The 19,430-nt window shown below is 46.6% G+C and overlaps 1 protein-coding gene across 2 annotated transcripts in view; it reads left to right on the top strand.

Annotated features, from left to right (window-relative positions):
- ASB9 (ankyrin repeat and SOCS box containing 9) overlaps positions 1-19,430 on the top strand; it is a 156,266-nt gene that overhangs the window by 71,267 nt on the left and 65,569 nt on the right. For both annotated transcript variants that reach the window (XM_063955785.1, XM_063955786.1), the window contains exons 4-5: positions 9,765-9,872; positions 10,967-11,117. In XM_063955785.1, coding sequence (XP_063811855.1) covers positions 9,765-9,872; positions 10,967-11,117 — 259 coding nt within the window. The remainder of the gene's footprint in view (positions 1-9,764; positions 9,873-10,966; positions 11,118-19,430) is intronic.

The following is a 19,430-nucleotide window of genomic DNA, read 5'->3' as shown; positions in this document are numbered from 1 at the left end:
AACCCTCCCCAAACAGCACACGACGCAAAGAAAAAAAGAGGCGCAATGAGGTAGCTGACTGTGTGAGTAAGATAAGCGACCCTAGTGGCCGACACAAACACCGGGCCCATCTAGGAGTGGCACTGCAGTGTCACGCAGGATGGCCCTTCCAAAAAACCCTCCCCAAACAGCACATGACGCAAAGAAAAAAAGAGGCGCAATGAGGTAGCTGACTGTGTGAGTAAGATAAGCGACCCTAGTGGCCGACACAAACACCGGGCCCATCTAGGAGTGGCACTGCAGTGTCACGCAGGATGGCCCTTCCAAAAAACCCTCCCCAAACAGCACATGACGCAAAGAAAAAAAGAGGTGCAATGAGGTAGCTGACTGTGTGAGTAAGATAAGCGACCCTAGTGGCCGACACAAACACCGGGCCCATCTAGGAGTGGCACTGCAGTGTCACGCAGGATGTCCCTTCCAAAAAACCCTCCCTAAACAGCACATGACGCAAAGAAAAAAAGAGGCGCAATGAGGTAGCTGACTGTGTGAGTAAGATAAGCGACCCTAGTGGCCGACACAAACACCGGGCCCATCTAGGAGTGGCATTGCAGTGTCACGCAGGATGGCCCTTCCAAAAAACCCTCCCCAAACAGCACATGACGCAAAGAAAAATAAAAGAAAAAAGAGGTGCAAGATGGAATTGTCCTTGGGCCCTCCCACCCACCCTTATGTTGTATAAACAGGACATGCACACTTTAACCAACCCATCATTTCAGTGACAGGGTCTGCCACACGACTGTGACTGATATGACGGGTTGGTTTGGACCCCCCCCAAAAAAGAAGCAATTAATCTCTCCTTGCACAAACTGGCTCTACAGAGGCAAGATGTCCACCTCATCATCATCCTCCGATATATCACCGTGTACATCCCCCTCCTCACAGATTATCAATTCGTCCCCACTGGAATCCACCATCTCAGCTCCCTGTGTACTTTGTGGAGGCAATTGCTGCTGGTCAATGTCTCCGCGGAGGAATTGATTATAATTCATTTTAATGAACATCATCTTCTCCACATTTTCTGGATGTAACCTCGTACGCCGATTGCTGACAAGGTGAGCGGCGGCACTAAACACTCTTTCGGAGTACACACTTGTGGGAGGGCAACTTAGGTAGAATAAAGCCAGTTTGTGCAAGGGCCTCCAAATTGCCTCTTTTTCCTGCCAGTATAAGTACGGACTGTGTGACGTGCCTACTTGGATGCGGTCACTCATATAATCCTCCACCATTCTTTCAATGTTGAGAGAATCATATGCAGTGACAGTAGACGACATGTCCGTAATCGTTGTCAGGTCCTTCAGTCCGGACCAGATGTCAGCATCAGCAGTCGCTCCAGACTGCCCTGCATCACCGCCAGCGGGTGGGCTCGGAATTCTGAGCCTTTTCCTCGCACCCCCAGTTGCGGGAGAATGTGAAGGAGGAGATGTTGACAGGTCGCGTTCCGCTTGACTTGACAATTTTGTCACCAGCAGGTCTTTGAACCCCAGCAGACTTGTGTCTGCCGGAAAGAGAGATCCAAGGTAGGTTTTAAATCTAGGATCGAGCACGGTGGCCAAAATGTAGTGCTCTGATTTCAACAGATTGACCACCCGTGAATCCTTGTTAAGCGAATTAAGGGCTCCATCCACAAGTCCCACATGCCTAGCGGAATCGCTCCGTGTTAGCTCCTCCTTCAATGTCTCCAGCTTCTTCTGCAAAAGCCTGATGAGGGGAATGACCTGACTCAGGCTGGCAGTGTCTGAACTGACTTCACGTGTGGCAAGTTCAAAGGGCATCAGAACCTTGCACAACGTTGAAATCATTCTCCACTGCACTTGAGACAGGTGCATTCCACCTCCTATATCGTGCTCAATTGTATAGGCTTGAATGGCCTTTTGCTGCTCCTCCAACCTCTGAAGCATATAGAGGGTTGAATTCCACCTCGTTACCACTTCTTGCTTCAGATGATGGCAGGGCAGGTTCAGTAGTTTTTGGTGGTGCTCCAGTCTTCTGTACGTGGTGCCTGTATGCCGAAAGTGTCCCGCAATTCTTCTGGCCACCGACAGCATCTCTTGCACGCCCCTGTCGTTTTTTAAAAAATTCTGCACCACCAAATTCAAGGTATGTGCAAAACATGGGACGTGCTGGAATTTGCCCATATTTAATGCACACACAATATTGCTGGCGTTGTCCGATGCCACAAATCCACAGGAGAGTCCAATTGGGGTAAGCCATTCCGCGATGATCTTCCTCAGTTGCCGTAAGAGGTTTTCAGCTGTGTGCGTATTCTGGAAAGCGGTGATACAAAGCGTAGCCTGCCTAGGAAAGAGTTGGCGTTTGCGAGATGCTGCTACTGGTGCCGCCGCTGCTGTTCTTGCGGCGGGAGTCCATACATCTACCCAGTGGGCTGTCACAGTCATATAGTCCTGACCCTGCCCTGCTCCACTTGTCCACATGTCCGTGGTTAAGTGGACATTGGGTACAACTGCATTTTTTAGGACACTGGTGAGTCTTTTTCTGACGTCCGTGTACATTCTCGGTATCGCCTGCCTAGAGAAGTGGAACCTAGATGGTATTTGGTAACGGGGGCACACTGCCTCAATAAATTGTCTAGTTCCCTGTGAACTAACGGCGGATACCGGACGCACGTCTAACACCAACATAGTTGTCAAGGCCTCAGTTATCCGCTTTGCAGCAGGATGACTGCTGTGATATTTCATCTTCCTCGCAAAGGACTGTTGGACAGTCAATTGCTTACTGGAAGTAGTACAAGTGGGCTTACGACTTCCCCTCTGGGATGACCATCGACTCCCAGCAGCAACAACAGCAGCGCCAGCAGCAGTAGGCGTTACACGCAAGGATGCATCGGAGGAATCCCAGGCAGGAGAGGACTCGTCAGAATTGCCAGTGACATGGCCTGCAGGACTATTGGCATTCCTGGGGAAGGAGGAAATTGACACTGAGGGAGTTGGTGGGGTGGTTTGCGTGAGCTTGGTTACAAGAGGAAGGGATTTACTGGTCAGTGGACTGCTTCCGCTGTCGGCCAAAGTTTTTGAACTTGTCACTGACTTATTATGAATGCGCTGCAGGTGACGTATAAGGGAGGATGTTCCGAGGTGGTTAACGTCCTTACCCCTACTTATTACAGCTTGACAAAGGGAACACACGGCTTGACAAATGTTGTCCGCATTTCTGGTGAAATACTTCCACACCGAAGAGCTGATTTTTTGGTATTTTCACCAGGCATGTCAACGGCCATATTCCTCCCACGGACAACAGGTGTCTCCCCGGGTGCCTGACTTAAACAAACCACCTCACCATCAGAATCCTCCTGGTCAATTTCCTCCCCAGCGCCAGCAACACCCATATCCTCCTCATCCTGGTGTACTTCAACACTGACATCTTCAATCTGACTATCAGGAACTGGACTGCGGGTGCTCCTTCCAGCACTTGCAGGGGGCGTGCAAATGGTGGAAGGCGCATGCTCTTCACGTCCAGTGTTGGGAAGGTCAGGCATCGCAACCGACACAATTGGACTCTCCTTGTGGATTTGGGATTTCGAAGAACGCACAGTTCTTTGCGGTGCTACTGCTTTTGCCAGCTTGAGTCTTTTCATTTTTCTAGCGAGAGGCTGAGTGCCTCCATCCTCATGTGAAGCTGAACCACTAGCCATGAACATAGGCCAGGGCCTCAGCCGTTCCTTGCCACTCCGTGTGGTAAATGGCATATTGGCAAGTTTACGCTTCTCCTCCGACAATTTTATTTTAGGTTTTGGAGTCCTTTTTTTACTGATATTTGGTGTTTTGGATTTGACATGCTCTGTACTATGCCATTGGGCATCGGCCTTGGCAGACGACGTTGCTGGCATTTCATCGTCTCGGCCATGACTAGTGGCAGCAGCTTCAGCACGAGGTGGAAGTGGATCTTGATCTTTCCCTAATTTTGGAACCTCAACATTTTTGTTCTCCATATTTTAATAGGCACAACTAAAAGGCACCTCAGGTAAACAATGGAGATGGATGGATACTAGTATACAATTATGGATGGACTGCCGAGTGCCGACACAGAGGTAGCTACAGCCGTGGACTACCGTACTGTACTGTGTCTGCTGCTAATATAGACTGGATGATAATGAGATGTAGTATGTATAAAGAAGAAAGAAAAAAAAACCACGGGTAGGTGGTATACAATTATGGACGGACTGCCGAGTGCCGACACAGAGGTAGCTACAGCCGTGGACTACCGTACTGTGTCTGCTGCTAATATAGACTGGTTGATAAAGAGATGTAGTATGTATGTATAAAGAAGAAAGAAAAAAAAACCACGGGTAGGTGGTATACAATTATGGATGGACTGCCGAGTGCCGACACAGAGGTAGCTACAGCCGTGGACTACCGTACTGTACTGTGTCTGCTGCTAATATAGACTGGATGATAATGAGATGTAGTATGTATAAAGAAGAAAGAAAAAAAAAACCACGGGTAGGTGGTATACAATTATGGATGGACTGCCGAGTGCCGACACAGAGGTAGCTACAGCCGTGGACTACCGTACTGTGTCTGCTGCTAATATAGACTGGTTGATAAAGAGATGTAGTATGTATGTATAAAGAAGAAAGAAAAAAAAACCACGGGTAGGTGGTATACAATTATGGACGGACTGCCGAGTGCCGACACAGAGGTAGCTACAGCCGTGGACTACCGTACTGTGTCTGCTGCTAATATAGACTGGTTGATAAAGAGATGTAGTATGTATGTATAAAGAAGAAAGAAAAAAAAACCACGGGTAGGTGGTATACAATTATGGATGGACTGCCGAGTGCCGACACAGAGGTAGCTACAGCCGTGGACTACCGTACTGTGTCTGCTGCTAATATAGACTGGTTGATAAAGAGATGTAGTATGTATGTATAAAGAAGAAAGAAAAAAAAACCACGGGTAGGTGGTATACAATTATGGATGGACTGCCGAGTGCCGACACAGAGGTAGCTACAGCCGTGGACTACCGTACTGTACTGTGTCTGCTGCTAATATAGACTGGATGATAATGAGATGTAGTATGTATAAAGAAGAAAGAAAAAAAAAACCACGGGTAGGTGGTATACAATTATGGATGGACTGCCGAGTGCCGACACAGAGGTAGCTACAGCCATGGACTACCGTACTGTGTCTGCTGCTAATATAGACTGGTTGATAATGAGATGTAGTATGTATAAAGAAGAAAGAAAAAAAAAAACCACGGGTAGGTGGTATACAATTATGGACGGACTGCCGAGTGCCGACACAGAGGTAGCTACAGCCGTGGACTACCGTACTGTACTGTGTCTGCTGCTAATATAGACTGGATGATAATGAGATGTAGTATGTATAAAGAAGAAAGAAAAAAAAAAACACGGGTAGGTGGTATACAATTATGGATGGACTGCCGAGTGCCGACACAGAGGTAGCTACAGCCGTGAACTACCGTACTGTGTCTGCTGCGACTGGATGATAAATAATGATATAAAAAATATATATATATCACTACTGCAGCCGGACAGGTATATATTATATAATGACGGACCTGCTGGACGTGTGTTTAACTTTTACAGGCAGACATTCACAATACAATATAGTATACTATATACTGGTGGTCAGGTCACTGGTCAGTCACACTGGCAGTGGCACTCCTGCAGAAAAAAAGTGTGCACTGTTTAATTTTAATATGTACTCCTGGCTCCTGCTATAACCTAACTGCTCCCCAGTCTCCCCCACAATTAAGCTGTGTGAGCACAGTCAGATATTATACATAGATGATGCAGCAGCACACTGGGCTGAGCACAGATATGGTATGTGACTGAGTCACTGTGTATCGTTTTTTCAGGCAGAGAACGGATTATATTAAATAATATAAAACTGCACTGGTGGTCACTGGTCAGTCACTAGTATAACTAACTAATACTATCAGCAAAATTCTGCACTCTCTGTCTGAGTACTCCTCCTAAGCTCCAGTAAATGAAGTGTCACTGTCTCACTCTGTCACTAGTATAACTAACTAATACTATCAGCAAAATTCTGCACTCTCTGTCTGAGTACTCCTCCTAAGCTCCAGTAAATGAAGTGTCACTGTCTCACTCTCACTCTCCTGTCTATTTCTTCTCTAAACGGAGAGGACGCCAGCCACGTCCTCTCACTATCAATCTCAATGCACGTGTAAAATGGCGGCGACGCGCGGCTCCTTATATAGAATCCGAGTCTCGCGATAGAATCCGAGCCTCGCGAGAATCCGACAGCGTCATGATGACGTTCGGGCGCGCTCGGGTTAACCGAGCAAGGCGGGAAGATCCGAGTCGCTCGGATCCGTGTAAAAAAAGATGAAGTTCGGGCGGGTTCGGATTCCGAGGAACCGAACCCGCTCATCTCTAATAAAGATACAGCTGCAGTCGTACACAGATTATAGGCATGCCGCATATCATTTTCATCAGCATCAGCTACACCCTATTTGGATTGTTTTGAGAATAAGACACATTATAATGGAAAAAATCACACGAAAAGAAGCTTGGCGCTACCAAGTCACACCACAGTATGGCGTGACTGGAAGGGCTGTTTAACGTGCAGGGAGGCTATGTAAGTGGACACATTTGCTTATTTATATATATGTATGTAGCTAGTTAGATTGAGCCACAAAACATACTAATAGATTATGTGGCAGCTGGCAGGATGGCAGGCATTGATGTGACTGATGGAATATTTCTGATGTGACTGATGGAATATATTCTCCCTAATCCCTGTATCATATGGTCGTATTATATAATTAAATGCGCATAATAAATTGTGCTCTGATCTCAGAAAGCGCCATTCCTTTGTGAAATTAGTTTGGTAATTAAAACATTTGGAAATATAATGTGCTATCAAATATTATTGGATCTCCAGTATCATGTATATACCCAGCGAATATAAATATTGATCACGGTCTCTTGTCCTACAAATTTATATTCTACATAGTAGATCAGTCCGCAAAGGGTACGCCCCCTGTATAGCTAACAGGTCCCTTTAGGGAACCAAGTAATAAATCATAAAGCTTTTGTTTACAAATTATTTGTTCATTAAATAACACATTTATATTGCTCTCTGATTATTCTTCTAATAACAAAGATAAATTACCCAGGTACATCCATTCCTCGCTCAAAGCAGCGTAAATCAAGGGTGAAAGCAATGGGTGGAAAGAAAACTATATATAACATGTGATATATAACATATAGATGAACAAAATAAAACATTGTAAATATTATATAAATGTGTATTTTTATCGTGGAGTATAACTATGAGTGGTCTTCAGGTTGCCGACTGTAGGGATCCCGGTGCACAGTATACCGGCGCCGGAATCCCGACAGCCGGCATACCGGCACGTTTTCTCCCTCGTGGGTGTCCACGACCCCCCTAAAGGGAGAATAAATAGCGTGGTGCGCGTAGCGCGCCACCGTGCTCGCAGCGTGGCGAGCGCAGCGCGGCGAGCGCAGCGAGCCTGCATGGGGCTCATTTCGTGCTCGCCACGCTGTCGGTATGCCGACGGTCGGGCTTCCGGCGCCGGTATGCTGGTCGCCGGGAGCCCGGCCGCCGGCATACCATACTACACCCATAACTACAGTATGGTAACATTTCAAATGATCACATAGTGACTCTTTAAGGGGATGTTTGTTTACAGGACTATTGTCCAGTTGATAATATGATGATTGTGCACATAATTATTAATCTTATAAAACAACATTACTATATATTTACCAAAAACATGTGGTTTAGATTAGTGCACGTTTGCTTGCTTTTCCAAGCAAACTATATATACAGGAAAATACAAGTATAAACACCAGTAAGACCTATAGACCAGTCCAAATCCTATAATACACTGACCATATTTTATTATAGTATATTTAGGAATCAGACAGACACTTCTGGAAACCACTGACTCAGGTACTCATAAGTCAATATATTCACACCAACTAATATTGACATCAACTCAGTGTTCCTGGCTAATGTTAGAAATATTTGTTTTCTATGATTGCAGGAATGCTTTCCCCAGGTGAACTATTGTGTAATAATTTACCATGAAAAAAATCTAAAAGTATTTTTTATCTCTATAATTTTCAACACTGTAAGCTATACATTATTTTTGGACTGTTGTACAATATTTAGGGGTTGGGTAAGGGTGACCGGCAGTCGGGATCCTGGCGGTCAGTATACCGACGCTGGGATCCCGGCCACCAGGGGGACAAGTGCAATGAAGCCCCTTGTGGGCTCCATGGCTCGCTGCGCTTGCCACAGGTTCTATTCCCACTCTATGGGTGTCAGGACACCCACGAGTAGGAATATTTCTTGGCCCCAGCCAGCATTCTGGCGGCCGGGATCCTGGCGTCGGTATTCTGACCACCGAGATCCTGCTGGGATCATAATTAGCTACAGCCCATATATAGGGCTTGATAAAGAGATTATTAAGATACTGTATGTACCCATCGACTGTGCAGTAATATTCTAATGCCACAGGAGGCGTTTTGTGTAAGTAGACACTGATCTGATCTGCTGCTGCATTTGGGGATGCAGCATCGAATCATCTGCATGAACATCGGTCATCTGAGTGACCCTTAGGGAAATTCATGTTGCTGAAGCCAGGCCTCAGCCACTGGTCTCAGCATGCTTCAGCATGGCCAAAAAGCGTTTTGTCACCCCTAAACACCAGCAGCATGTTAGTCATGCTACCACATTTGGGGCACTGCGAGCGACACTTCAGCCCCATATCTGTACATGTGCAAATCTAAAAACAGTGGGTGTATGTACATCTCTGACTTAGGCCCATGGGCCCTCATTTATCATGAAGAAAAATACGGAGTTCAAAATACCGTTTTCCCTCGCCGTGGTATAGGGGCATCGCGCCACCTATTTAAGAAGAGCCTATGACACCGCGAGTGAATGCAATATTTGCCTTATCAGCGCTGATGTCTAAACTGCATCAGCGCTGACGAATGAACTGTTTCCCCAGATTGGCTTCCTACCGCGCATGCTAATTCCCGGCACATGGGGGGTAGTGATTTCCGGACGCGGAGGCAATTTGCCATTTGCATAACTCCTCAGGCTTCCTGTCTCTTTAGCAACCAGGCAGGCGTGATGCATTCCGGGATTGCCGCGGGAGGGGGGAGCCGGAGCACAGGACGGACTATGCTGCAGCTGTGTCCTAACGTCTGCCCGGAGCAGACGAGGCCATTTCAGGTAAGCGAGCGCTATTTCAGAAATAGCGCTCATTCTTAAATAGTAGTTTACATGGCCGCAGTATGTGGAATATGAAAGGCCAATAGCTCTTAACCTTGTTAAATAGCGATTGGTCCCATTTAACACCAAAAACGAGTTTCCAGCAAGTAAACTTGTTGTTAAATGGGGGCCATAGTTCCTTATTCCTCTCTCTACATTATCCAGCACATTTATTTTGTTTTTCACCACTGGTACTGTATTTTCGGTATGTCACAATACCGGCACCTTCAATTCCTACAGTCGGCATGCCGACTAACAGCAACTATTCCCACTCATGGGTGTCCACGACACCCATGGAGTGGGAATAGAGCCTGTGGCAAGCGCAACTCACCACCAAGCCCGCAGGGGGCTTTGTTGTGCTCGCCCTCCCCCCACTGGGCATCTCAATCCCGAGATCCCAGCGTCGGTCTCCCAACCGCCAGTCACGCATTACCAATCCGTATTTGCCTTATGTGGTTTTTTTTTGTTTCAAAGGGATACAGTGTAAATCTGACTACAGCGGATCAGGTGACGCCTCTCCATGAAGCCTGCCTCGGAGGTCATCCTGGCTGTGTCACAATACTGCTGAAACATGGAGCTCAGGTACAAATTATTTCCACACTTTTTCTGAAAATAAGTTGTGATTGCTGCAAGAGTGATACACAGCTTTTTCAAATTACGAACTGAAGTAACCTAAAATCATAATTTTACTCTCCCTTACCTAATCTTTAAACATCCTATGCCTTTTACAGACCACACAATGTGAGATACTTTTTATTTTTATTCTTATTTTATTTGTTCAAGTCCCATTTGGACTTAAAAAAAATAAAAAAAAAATATATATATACACACACACACACACACACACACAATCGAGTCACATTATTATGGACACCTCCTACATTTGACTTTGGCAGTGCGTAACCCATGAAGTACGCCATGTGTCATGCGCTGGCTTGGTGGGTATATAATGTATGCGACAGGGCATCTGCACACATATCACTCATTACTGTCATGGGTAAAAGGGGCAAGTTGCAAAAAGGGTATCTCGTTCATTAATGAACAAGATCGTTCATATCTTTCAGTATTATCTGCCAGTGTGTAGGGCCCATTACTCTGGCTATTAGCTGGAGGCCATAATAATGACTCGACCGTATATATATATATATATATATATATATACACACACACACACACAATATATATATCCAACTCTGTATATTTCTTATATTTGGACCTTTAGATATGTCTCCATATTCATAAAAGAATGTAAATTCTTTACTTATCTTTTTTTTTTTTTACATAGTGCACTTAGTAGTTTATATATGTAAATTACTTATATGCAGCACATCTTGCAAGTGATAGTCTATTGTCAAATATAAAAAAGTAACTCTTAATGACATGGGATGCAAACACATTGGGGGAAATTCAAATGTTTGAAAAGTAAGTTGGGTGTCTGCTTTTTCCTATCTAATAGACAGGAAAAAACAGACACCTAACCGACTTTTCAAACATTTGAATTTCCCCCCATTGTGTCATAGTTTAGTAACTGTTTTGTTAATCTGTTAAATCTGGGAAACCTGATTTTTTTTTTTTTTACAAATCCATTTCTGCCATTTCCAAGTAATGTTCAGCCTCTAATTAAGCTACTTAGTGAAATCCCATGAGTTCACACACTCTGCTTACCTCTCTTTCAGGTCAATATTCCTAACATTGACTGGAAAACGCCAATATTTAATGCCTGTGTCAGTGGCAGTGTCTCTTGTGTGAATCTGCTATTACAGCATGGAGCCAGCCCGCATGCAGCATGTGATGTAGCATCCCCAATACATGAGGCATGTAAGAGAGGTAAATATTCTAATAGCTCCTAATGCCAAATTTTACATCATTTATGTCTGGAACACCAGGATAGAATTAATGTAATATGCAGAATAAGGGGAGAGTACATACTACAATCCTAAAAAAATAAGATTGCTTTCATAAAGAGAAAATAGTGTACAAAGTTATATGTGCCTGGTGTAGGTGAAGTGTTACCTTTCCCAAAATAACTTGATTCGGTTTGGAGTGCCGGGATCCCAACTACATCCCCTTGAGTCAGTGTTACCCCACACTAACAGGTGTCACACTTGCTTCACTTGATACAGTACTAGGACCAGGGCAGTCGAGAGCCTGGCTAAGCCCAGATACTTTTCAGGGGGCGTGGCCTAACCACACAAGGCGTGGCCATGCATCCTTAGAAAAAAATACAGAAAAAATTGTGTTTTAACTGCCACCATGGCCACATACTAGCCCAGCACAGAGCAGCGTGTGCTGGGCTGAGGAGAAAAGCTGCTGCTGCAAGTTAAGGGGGAGGAAGCCCGTGGCCCTCACTGGCCCCTCTATTAGACCTGGGCCTGGGTAATTTGTACCCTCTTCCCCCCCCCCTTTCTCGGTGCCACTGACTAGGACGGCATGTTTTCGAAGGCTGTCATTCTGTGGTACACTCATGCACAATGTAACTATGCTGTTCCATACATGAGTACATCGTTTAATTGAATATTTAAAAATAATTCAAGGATGTAAGTATTTTAGCAGGAGTTGGATTCAGGTCAGAATTACAGCTGAAACCAGAGTTTGTCTGAATCCTAAATACAGGATTAAGTACGTTGGTCTAAGACAGCTGTACACAACAGTTTGGACATCCTGGTTAGATTTCATATTTCACTGCATCACCAAAAGGGAGAACAATTAAAAGAGTGAATGTGGTATTTGCAAAGATGTGGTCTGATTTGCAAATCTTCCAATAAATACTCTGATCCTCTAACATTTATGGTTTCCTAATCGCAAAAACTGTGATCTTCTCTTCATCTAATAATTTTTCCATCACCGTACTATTTTATGGCGACGGTAAATCATCTAGATGTATTATCAAACAGTAAGTGCACATTTGCTTCGTCGAATTTTTCACATATCGGCAGGTATTATCTGCTAGTATGTGTACATACCCCGTGACAGCTGCTGGGGTCTAGGCTGAACACGGGAGTCTTGTGATGGTTATAAGATCTCACACATGCCCAGTAGATCCGGGCAGGATGAGGTACACAGCGCCTCAGCGCTAGGCTGATGTGCTGTGGTGTTAACAGGGATCGCTGGACGGGAGAATTTTCACTCTCCCACTCTGGCTGATGAAATGTTAACACATCTCCTCAGTATTATTTCCTGCTTTGCCTCAATAAAGAGGTGAAGCAGGAAGAGCTACAGTATAGCGGCAGGATCCACTATAATACAGCTCTCCTTCAGTGCCTTTATAAACCAATACGCTGATCAGGCTGCAACCTAGGTCACCAAGGCTTGAGGGGTGCAACTAGGGCTGGGAATGCCATACACCTTTCAAGCCCCCCTCCCCCATTTTGCTCCTAGCCACTGATGGTGTATACACCACGGGGTAAATGAAAGGTGCTGGATTACTACCAGTCAGTAACCTCCATAGTGTAGATGGGGCACTATATGCACTGCACCACCCCTGTACTCACTGACTACATGTGCTGAGCTCCTTCAGTCATGCTCTGCCCATAATACGCCTATGTTATCAAGTAATGCGTAAGAGGGAAGGAGCATAGAGTGGAGGATAGAGGGGCAATATAGAGGAGTAAACAGAAGGGTAAAGGGGGCCAAAAAATCAGGTCAGAGAAGGATGAAGGACGGAAAAAGATCTAAAGGATAATAGTGAAGGATGGTGAAGAAAGGAGGATGAAAGAGTGACTGATGAAGGAGAAAATGAGAATGAGGAGCATAGAGAAGAATGAAGGCTGGAAAATGAGGATGATAAGATGGCTGGAGAAGAAAGGAGGAGGAGGAATAATGAGAAGCAGAATAACTCCATCCCACACTTTTCGGTGCTCACTGTACCTCAGTGAACTCAGTTCATGGCACAAATAAAGGCTTCAGCAGACAGACAGATTATATGTGAGGTAAAAAGATAGATATGACGTTGTTGAGAAAAGCTACTATGAGTGTATTAGCCAGGGGCAACCAGAACCCTTAACTAGGTTCTGTCAACACTGACATTAAGGAGCAGCAACTCTCAGCACCGCATGTAAGTAGCTGCGGAATGCTACTCGATCATGTCAGTGGCCGGAACGCCTTGTGGTGGTCCAACTGGGGCAATAAAATGATAGACTACTGACATTATGTGACCCAACCATTATTTATGTGCCCTAGGCTAATAATGGCATCACTAAACCTGGTGAGACCAGCGGGGGCGTGGCCTAGCTGGACATGGAGTAGGACGTGCTTTCCTAGCTCCCCAGCCTAAAACTCCTGTACCTTCTCCTGTTGCCCTGTGACAGTGCCCAGATTGCCCTGAAAGGTTGCCTTAGGAGTCCCTGCCTGCCCTGCGTATCCAGCCATCTCTCAGCCTGTGCCCTGTGTGCTGTGCCCTGGTAACGAGCTGCTTCAGCCGGGTCCGACCTGCCTGTGGCCGACGCCGTTTTGGAACTTCCCTCTGCTTGCCTCCTCAGCCTTGTCCTCTCCCCCCCACTTGGCCCGCCTACCCTGTGAGTACCTGTGTGTGGGTCCGCGGGGTCCGCTGTTCTGTGTGTCTCGGAACTGCTCTCTCTCCGTGCAGGAGCTGCTGCGGCGGGCGCACTGGCTGTGTGTGAACACCGGGCGCCATCTTGGATTCAGCTGGAAGCGCGGATTCGCTTCCGCCTGCGCCCTCTCCTGATCCCTGCTGTGCTGCCTAAGCTGCTGAGGCTGGGCTGGGGACTGTGACATACACCCTTCTGGCAAGATGATGGAGCCTCTCCTGTGCTGCTGGCACTGCACACCACCTGGACCATGCTGTATGGTGTAGCCGGTCAATGAGTATCACAGTTTCACTGACCCTCCTCCTGTGGCCATCCTGGCATTTCAGTGTGTTATATTGTTCACAACACAGACCCTGCTGCAGCTGCTGATGCCTGAGAGATAAGGGACAGTGGGAGGTAGAGTCCCTTTGCCCACTCTGGTGTTCATGTGCTGGCTGTCTGTGCACCAGGACTTACTGGGCTACATTCCTCATTTGTGGAGAGGCTGTGCAGTTATTGGGACCGTCTGTCACCCCCTCCCTTCACTCTTTTTGGATTTTCATTACACGCTACTGGAACGATGCTGTTGTACCTGTGCTTCCTACTCCTACCTGCTGGGAGATTTATAACCTAACCTTTATTTCCTGAGTCAGCTCGATGGTTCAACGACACCGCTCCTCTGCTGCAGCCCGTCTGGCAAAGTTTGCACGCGAACAGGCTCCTGTTTCCTCTGCATCTTCATCGCCGTCTCACGCAGCCTCCTCTCCCCCCACTCCCAACATGGCAGAAGCTGCTGAAGTTATCCTGTCTCAACCTCTGCAAGCTCTTACAGGTTCTGAGAAGCGTCTCGCTGATAAAGTGGCGGAGGTGCATGTCGATATTTCTTTCATACGCCAAGATATGCAAAAACTCAGGGACAGGGTTGGGGAGACGGAGAATTGCATTTCTACGCTGAAAGACTCCTGTACGCCTATCCCTGCTCAACTTACCTCTCTAGAATCACAGATGTCTGAGTGTAAACTCAAATTTACGGATATCGAGGGGCACCTCAGACGGAACAATGTTCGTTTTGTTGGCCTCCCCGAAAAGGCAGAGGGTTCACAGCCGGAGCATTTTTTTGAAACTTAGTTATTATCCACATTCGGAAAGGACTCGTTAACTCCGCAGTTTGCTGTTGAGCGGGCCCACAGAGTTCCCACCCGCCCACTTCCTCCGGGTGCACAACCCAGGACTTTCATCGCTAAGATCCTTCATTACAAGGACAGAGATACTATACTACATCTTTCTAGGATTAAAGGCCCGTTGGAACATGGAGGTCAGAAGGTAGCAGTGTTTCAGGACTTCTCGGCTGAGGTTCAGAAATCCCGCTCGCAGTTTACACAGGTTAAACAGAAGCTGCGTGATCTTCAAATACAATATTCCATGTTATACCCTACGTGGCCTTGGGTGGTGTCTGGCAACCGCACATATTTCTTTGACACACCAAGGGAAGCATCTGCTTGGATTGATCTACAGCCTCATCACCGTGCTGCTCCGCCTTGAGGGGCTCTTCTGTGTATTCCTTGTTTATATTTTTCTTTTTCTATCATCTATTTTATGACGTCTCCCTGATTGGTACCTACAGTAATGCTTTTTGTCAGGGCCGTTAAATACTTGTTACTGGCATGTTCCTGATGCTAGAGTGGGGACTTCATGTCCTATAGGTTATGGGGTTTTGTTGCCCTGCAGTTAGTTTATTTTATCTTTATAATCTAACTCTCTTCTAGAGTCTCTGTAATGTTTGGGATTAGGTGTACCTATGTTTGGGTTGGTATGTGGGATGGGGGTGGTTGGGTTTTGTTATTTTTCTTACCTGTGTTCTTCTTTTCGTACAGTATCTGCTTTTTTTGTGTTGTTCTGTATACATGATGCTTTATATATGTGCTGTTTTTGTGTGTGGGGCGGCTGGTGCCGTACTGGGGCAATGCTGGCTTCGTGTTTCTGTACTCCAATTCTATGCGTCACCATGGTAAACATTCTCTCCTGGAACATTCGTGGCCTTAATGATAGGGTCAAGCGTTCCCTGGTTTTAAAATACATTAAGACCCAAAATCCGGGTCTGGTTTGCCTTATGGAGAGTGACGCATCTTATATATATATCCCCCCCCCCCCCCCCCCTACAACTCTGGAAATCTTGTGAAGGCATGTGCCTTTATGCAGGAATTTCCCTCTGTCCCTGCTATATGCATTGGAGACTTTAATGCTGTCATGGATGAGTCTGCTGATAGGTGGAGGCCTGCTACCTAGATTACACCTGCTGGACCCACTGCCTTTGCACGCCTGATCTCCAAGATTGGCCTTGTGGACATCCCTCTGTCAGCTGCTTCTCCTGTTTTTCAAGTTTGCATGGAGTATTCACTAGAGATGTGCACTTGAAATTTTTCGGGTTTTGGTTTTGGGTTCGGTTCCGCGGCCGTGTTTTGGGTTCGACCGCGTTTTGGCAAAACCTCACCGAATTTTTTTTGTCGGATTCGGGTGTGTTTTGGATTCGGGTGTTTTTTTCAAAAAACCCTAAAAAACAGCTTAATTCATAGAATTTGGGGGTCATTTTGATCCCAAAGTATTAATAACCTCAAAAACCATAATTTCCACTCATTTTCAGTCTATTCTGAACACCTCACACCTCACAATATTATTTTTAGTCCTAAAATTTGCACCGAGGTCGCTGGATGACTAAGCTAAGCGACCCAAGTGGCCGACACAAACACCTGGCCCATCTAGGAGTGGCACTGCAGTGTCACGCAGGATGGCCCTTCCAAAAAACACTCCCCAAACAGCAGCACATGACGCAAAGAAAAAAAGAGGCGCAATGAGGTAGCTGTGTGAGTAAGCTAAGCGACCCTAGTGGCCGACACAAACACCTGGCCCATCTAGGAGTGGCACTGCAGTGTCACGCAGGATGGCCCTTCCAAAAAACACTCCCCAAACAGCACATGACGCAAAGAAAAAAAGAGGCGCAATGAGGTAGCTGTGTGAGTAAGCTAAGCGACCCTAGTGGCCGACACAAACACCTGGCCCATCTAGGAGTGGCACTGCAGTGTCACGCAGGATGGCCCTTCCAAAAAACACTCCCCAAACAGCACATGACGCAAAGAAAAAAAGAGGCGCAATGAGGTAGTTGTGTGAGTAAGCTAAGCGACCCTAGTGGCCGACACAAACACCTGGCCCATCTAGGAGTGGCACTGCAGTGTCACGCAGGATGGCCCTTCAAAAAAAATACTCCCCAAACAGCACATGACGCAAAGAAAAATTAAAGAAAAAAGAGGTGCAAGATGGAATTGTCCTTGGGCCCTCCCACCCACCCTTATGTTGTATAAACAGGACATGCACACTTTAACCAACCCATCATTTCAGTGACAGGGTCTGCCACACGACTGTGACTGAAATGACGGGTTGGTTTGGACCCCCACCAAAAAAGAAGCAATTAATCTCTCCTTGCACAAACTGGCTCTACAGAGGCAAGATGTCCACCTCATCATCATCCTCCGATATATCACCGTGTACATCCCCCTCCTCACAGATTATCAATTCGTCCCCACTGGAATCCACCATCTCAGCTCCCTGTGTACTTTGTGGAGGCAATTGCTGCTGGTCAATGTCTCCACGGAGGAATTGATTATAATTCATTTTAATGAACATCATCTTCTCCACATTTTCTGGAAGTAACCTCGTACGCCGATTGCTGACAAGGTGAGCGGCGGCACTAAACACTCTTTCGGAGTACACACTTGTGGGAGGGCAACTTAGGTAGAATAAAGCCAGTTTGTGCAAGGGCCTCCAAATTGCCTCTTTTTCCTGCCAGTATAAGTACGGACTGTCTGACGTGCCTAATTGGATGCGGTCACTCATATAATCCTCCACCATTCTTTCAATGGGGAGAGAATCATATGCAGTGCCAGTAGACGACATGTCCGTAATCGTTGGCAGGTCCTTCAGTCCGGACCAGATGTCAGCATCAGCAGTCGCTCCAGACTGCCCTGCATCACCGCCAGCGGGTGGGCTCGGAATTCTGAGCCTTTTCCTCGCACCCCCAGTTGCGGGAGAATGTGAAGGAGGAGATGTTTACAGGTCGCGTTCCGCTTGACTTGACAATTTTCTCACCAGCAGGTATTTGAACCCCAGCAGACTTGTGTCTGCCGGAAAGAGAGATCCAAGGTAGGTTTTAAATCTAGGATCGAGCACGGTGGCCAAAATGTAGTGCTCTGATTTCAACAGATTGACCACCCGTGAATCCTTGTTAAGCGAATTAAGGGCTCCATCCACAAGTCCCACATGCCTAGCGGAATCGCTCTGTGTTAGCTCCTCCTTCAATGTCTCCAGCTTCTTCTGCAAAAGCCTGATGAGGGGAATGACCTGACTCAGGCTGGCAGTGTCTGAACTGACTTCACGTGTGGCAAGTTCAAAGGGCAGCAGAACCTTGCACAACGTTGAAATCATTCTCCACTGCGCTTGAGACAGGTGCATTCCACCTCCTATATCGTGCTGAATTGTATAGGCTTGAATGGCCTTTTGCTGCTCCTCCAACCTCTGAAGCATATATAGGGTTGAATTCGACCTCGTTACCACTTCTTGCTTCAGATGATGGCAGGGCAGGTTCAGGCGTTTTTGGTGGTGCTCCAGTCTTCTGTACGTGGTGCCTGTACGCCGAAAGTGTCCCGCAATTCTTCTGGCCACCGACAGCATCTCTTGCACGCCCCTCTCGTTTTTTAAATAATTCTGCACCACCAAATTCAAGGTATGTGCAAAACATGGGACGTGCTGGAATTTGCCCATATTTAATGCACACATAATATTGCTGGCGTTGTCCGATGCCACAAATCCACAGGAGAGTTTAATTGGGGTAAGCCATTCCGCGATGATCTTCCTCAGTTGCCGTAAGAGGTTTTCAGCTGTGTGCGTATTCTGGAAAGCGGTGATACAAAGCGTAGCCTGCCTAGGAAAGAGTTGGCGTTTGCGAGATGCTGCTACTGGTGCCGCCGCTGCTGTTCTTGCGGCGGGAGTCCATACATCTACCCAGTGGGCTGTCACAGTCATATAGTCCTGACCCTGCCCTGCTCCACTTGTCCACATGTCCGTGGTTAAGTGGACATTGGGTACAGCTGCATTTTTTAGGACACTGGTGAGTCTTTTTCTGAGGTCTGTGTACATTTTCGGTATCGCCTGCCTAGAGAAATGGAACCTAGATGGTATTTGGTACCGGGGACACAGTACCTCCAACAAGTCTCTAGTTGGCTCTGCAGTAATGATGGATACCGGAACCACGTTTATCACCACCCAGGATGCCAAGGCCTCAGTTATCCGCTTTGCAGCAGGATGACTGCTGTGATATTTCATCTTCCTCGCAAAGGACTGTTGGACAGTCAATTGCTTGGTGGAAGTAGTAAAAGTGGTCTTACGACTTCCCCTCTGGGATGACCATCGACTCCCAGCAGCAACAACAGCAGTGCCAGCAGCAGTAGGCGTTACACGCAAGGATGCATCGGAGGAATCACAGGCAGGAGAGGACTCGTCAGAATTGCCAGTGACATGGCCTGCAGGACTATTGGCATTCCTGGGGAAGGAGGAAATTGACACT

Source organism: Pseudophryne corroboree, chromosome 2 (genome assembly GCF_028390025.1).
Source record: "Pseudophryne corroboree isolate aPseCor3 chromosome 2, aPseCor3.hap2, whole genome shotgun sequence".
Taxonomy (NCBI): Eukaryota; Metazoa; Chordata; class Amphibia; order Anura; family Myobatrachidae; genus Pseudophryne; species Pseudophryne corroboree.
This window is presented reverse-complemented; position numbering and strand designations above follow the sequence as displayed.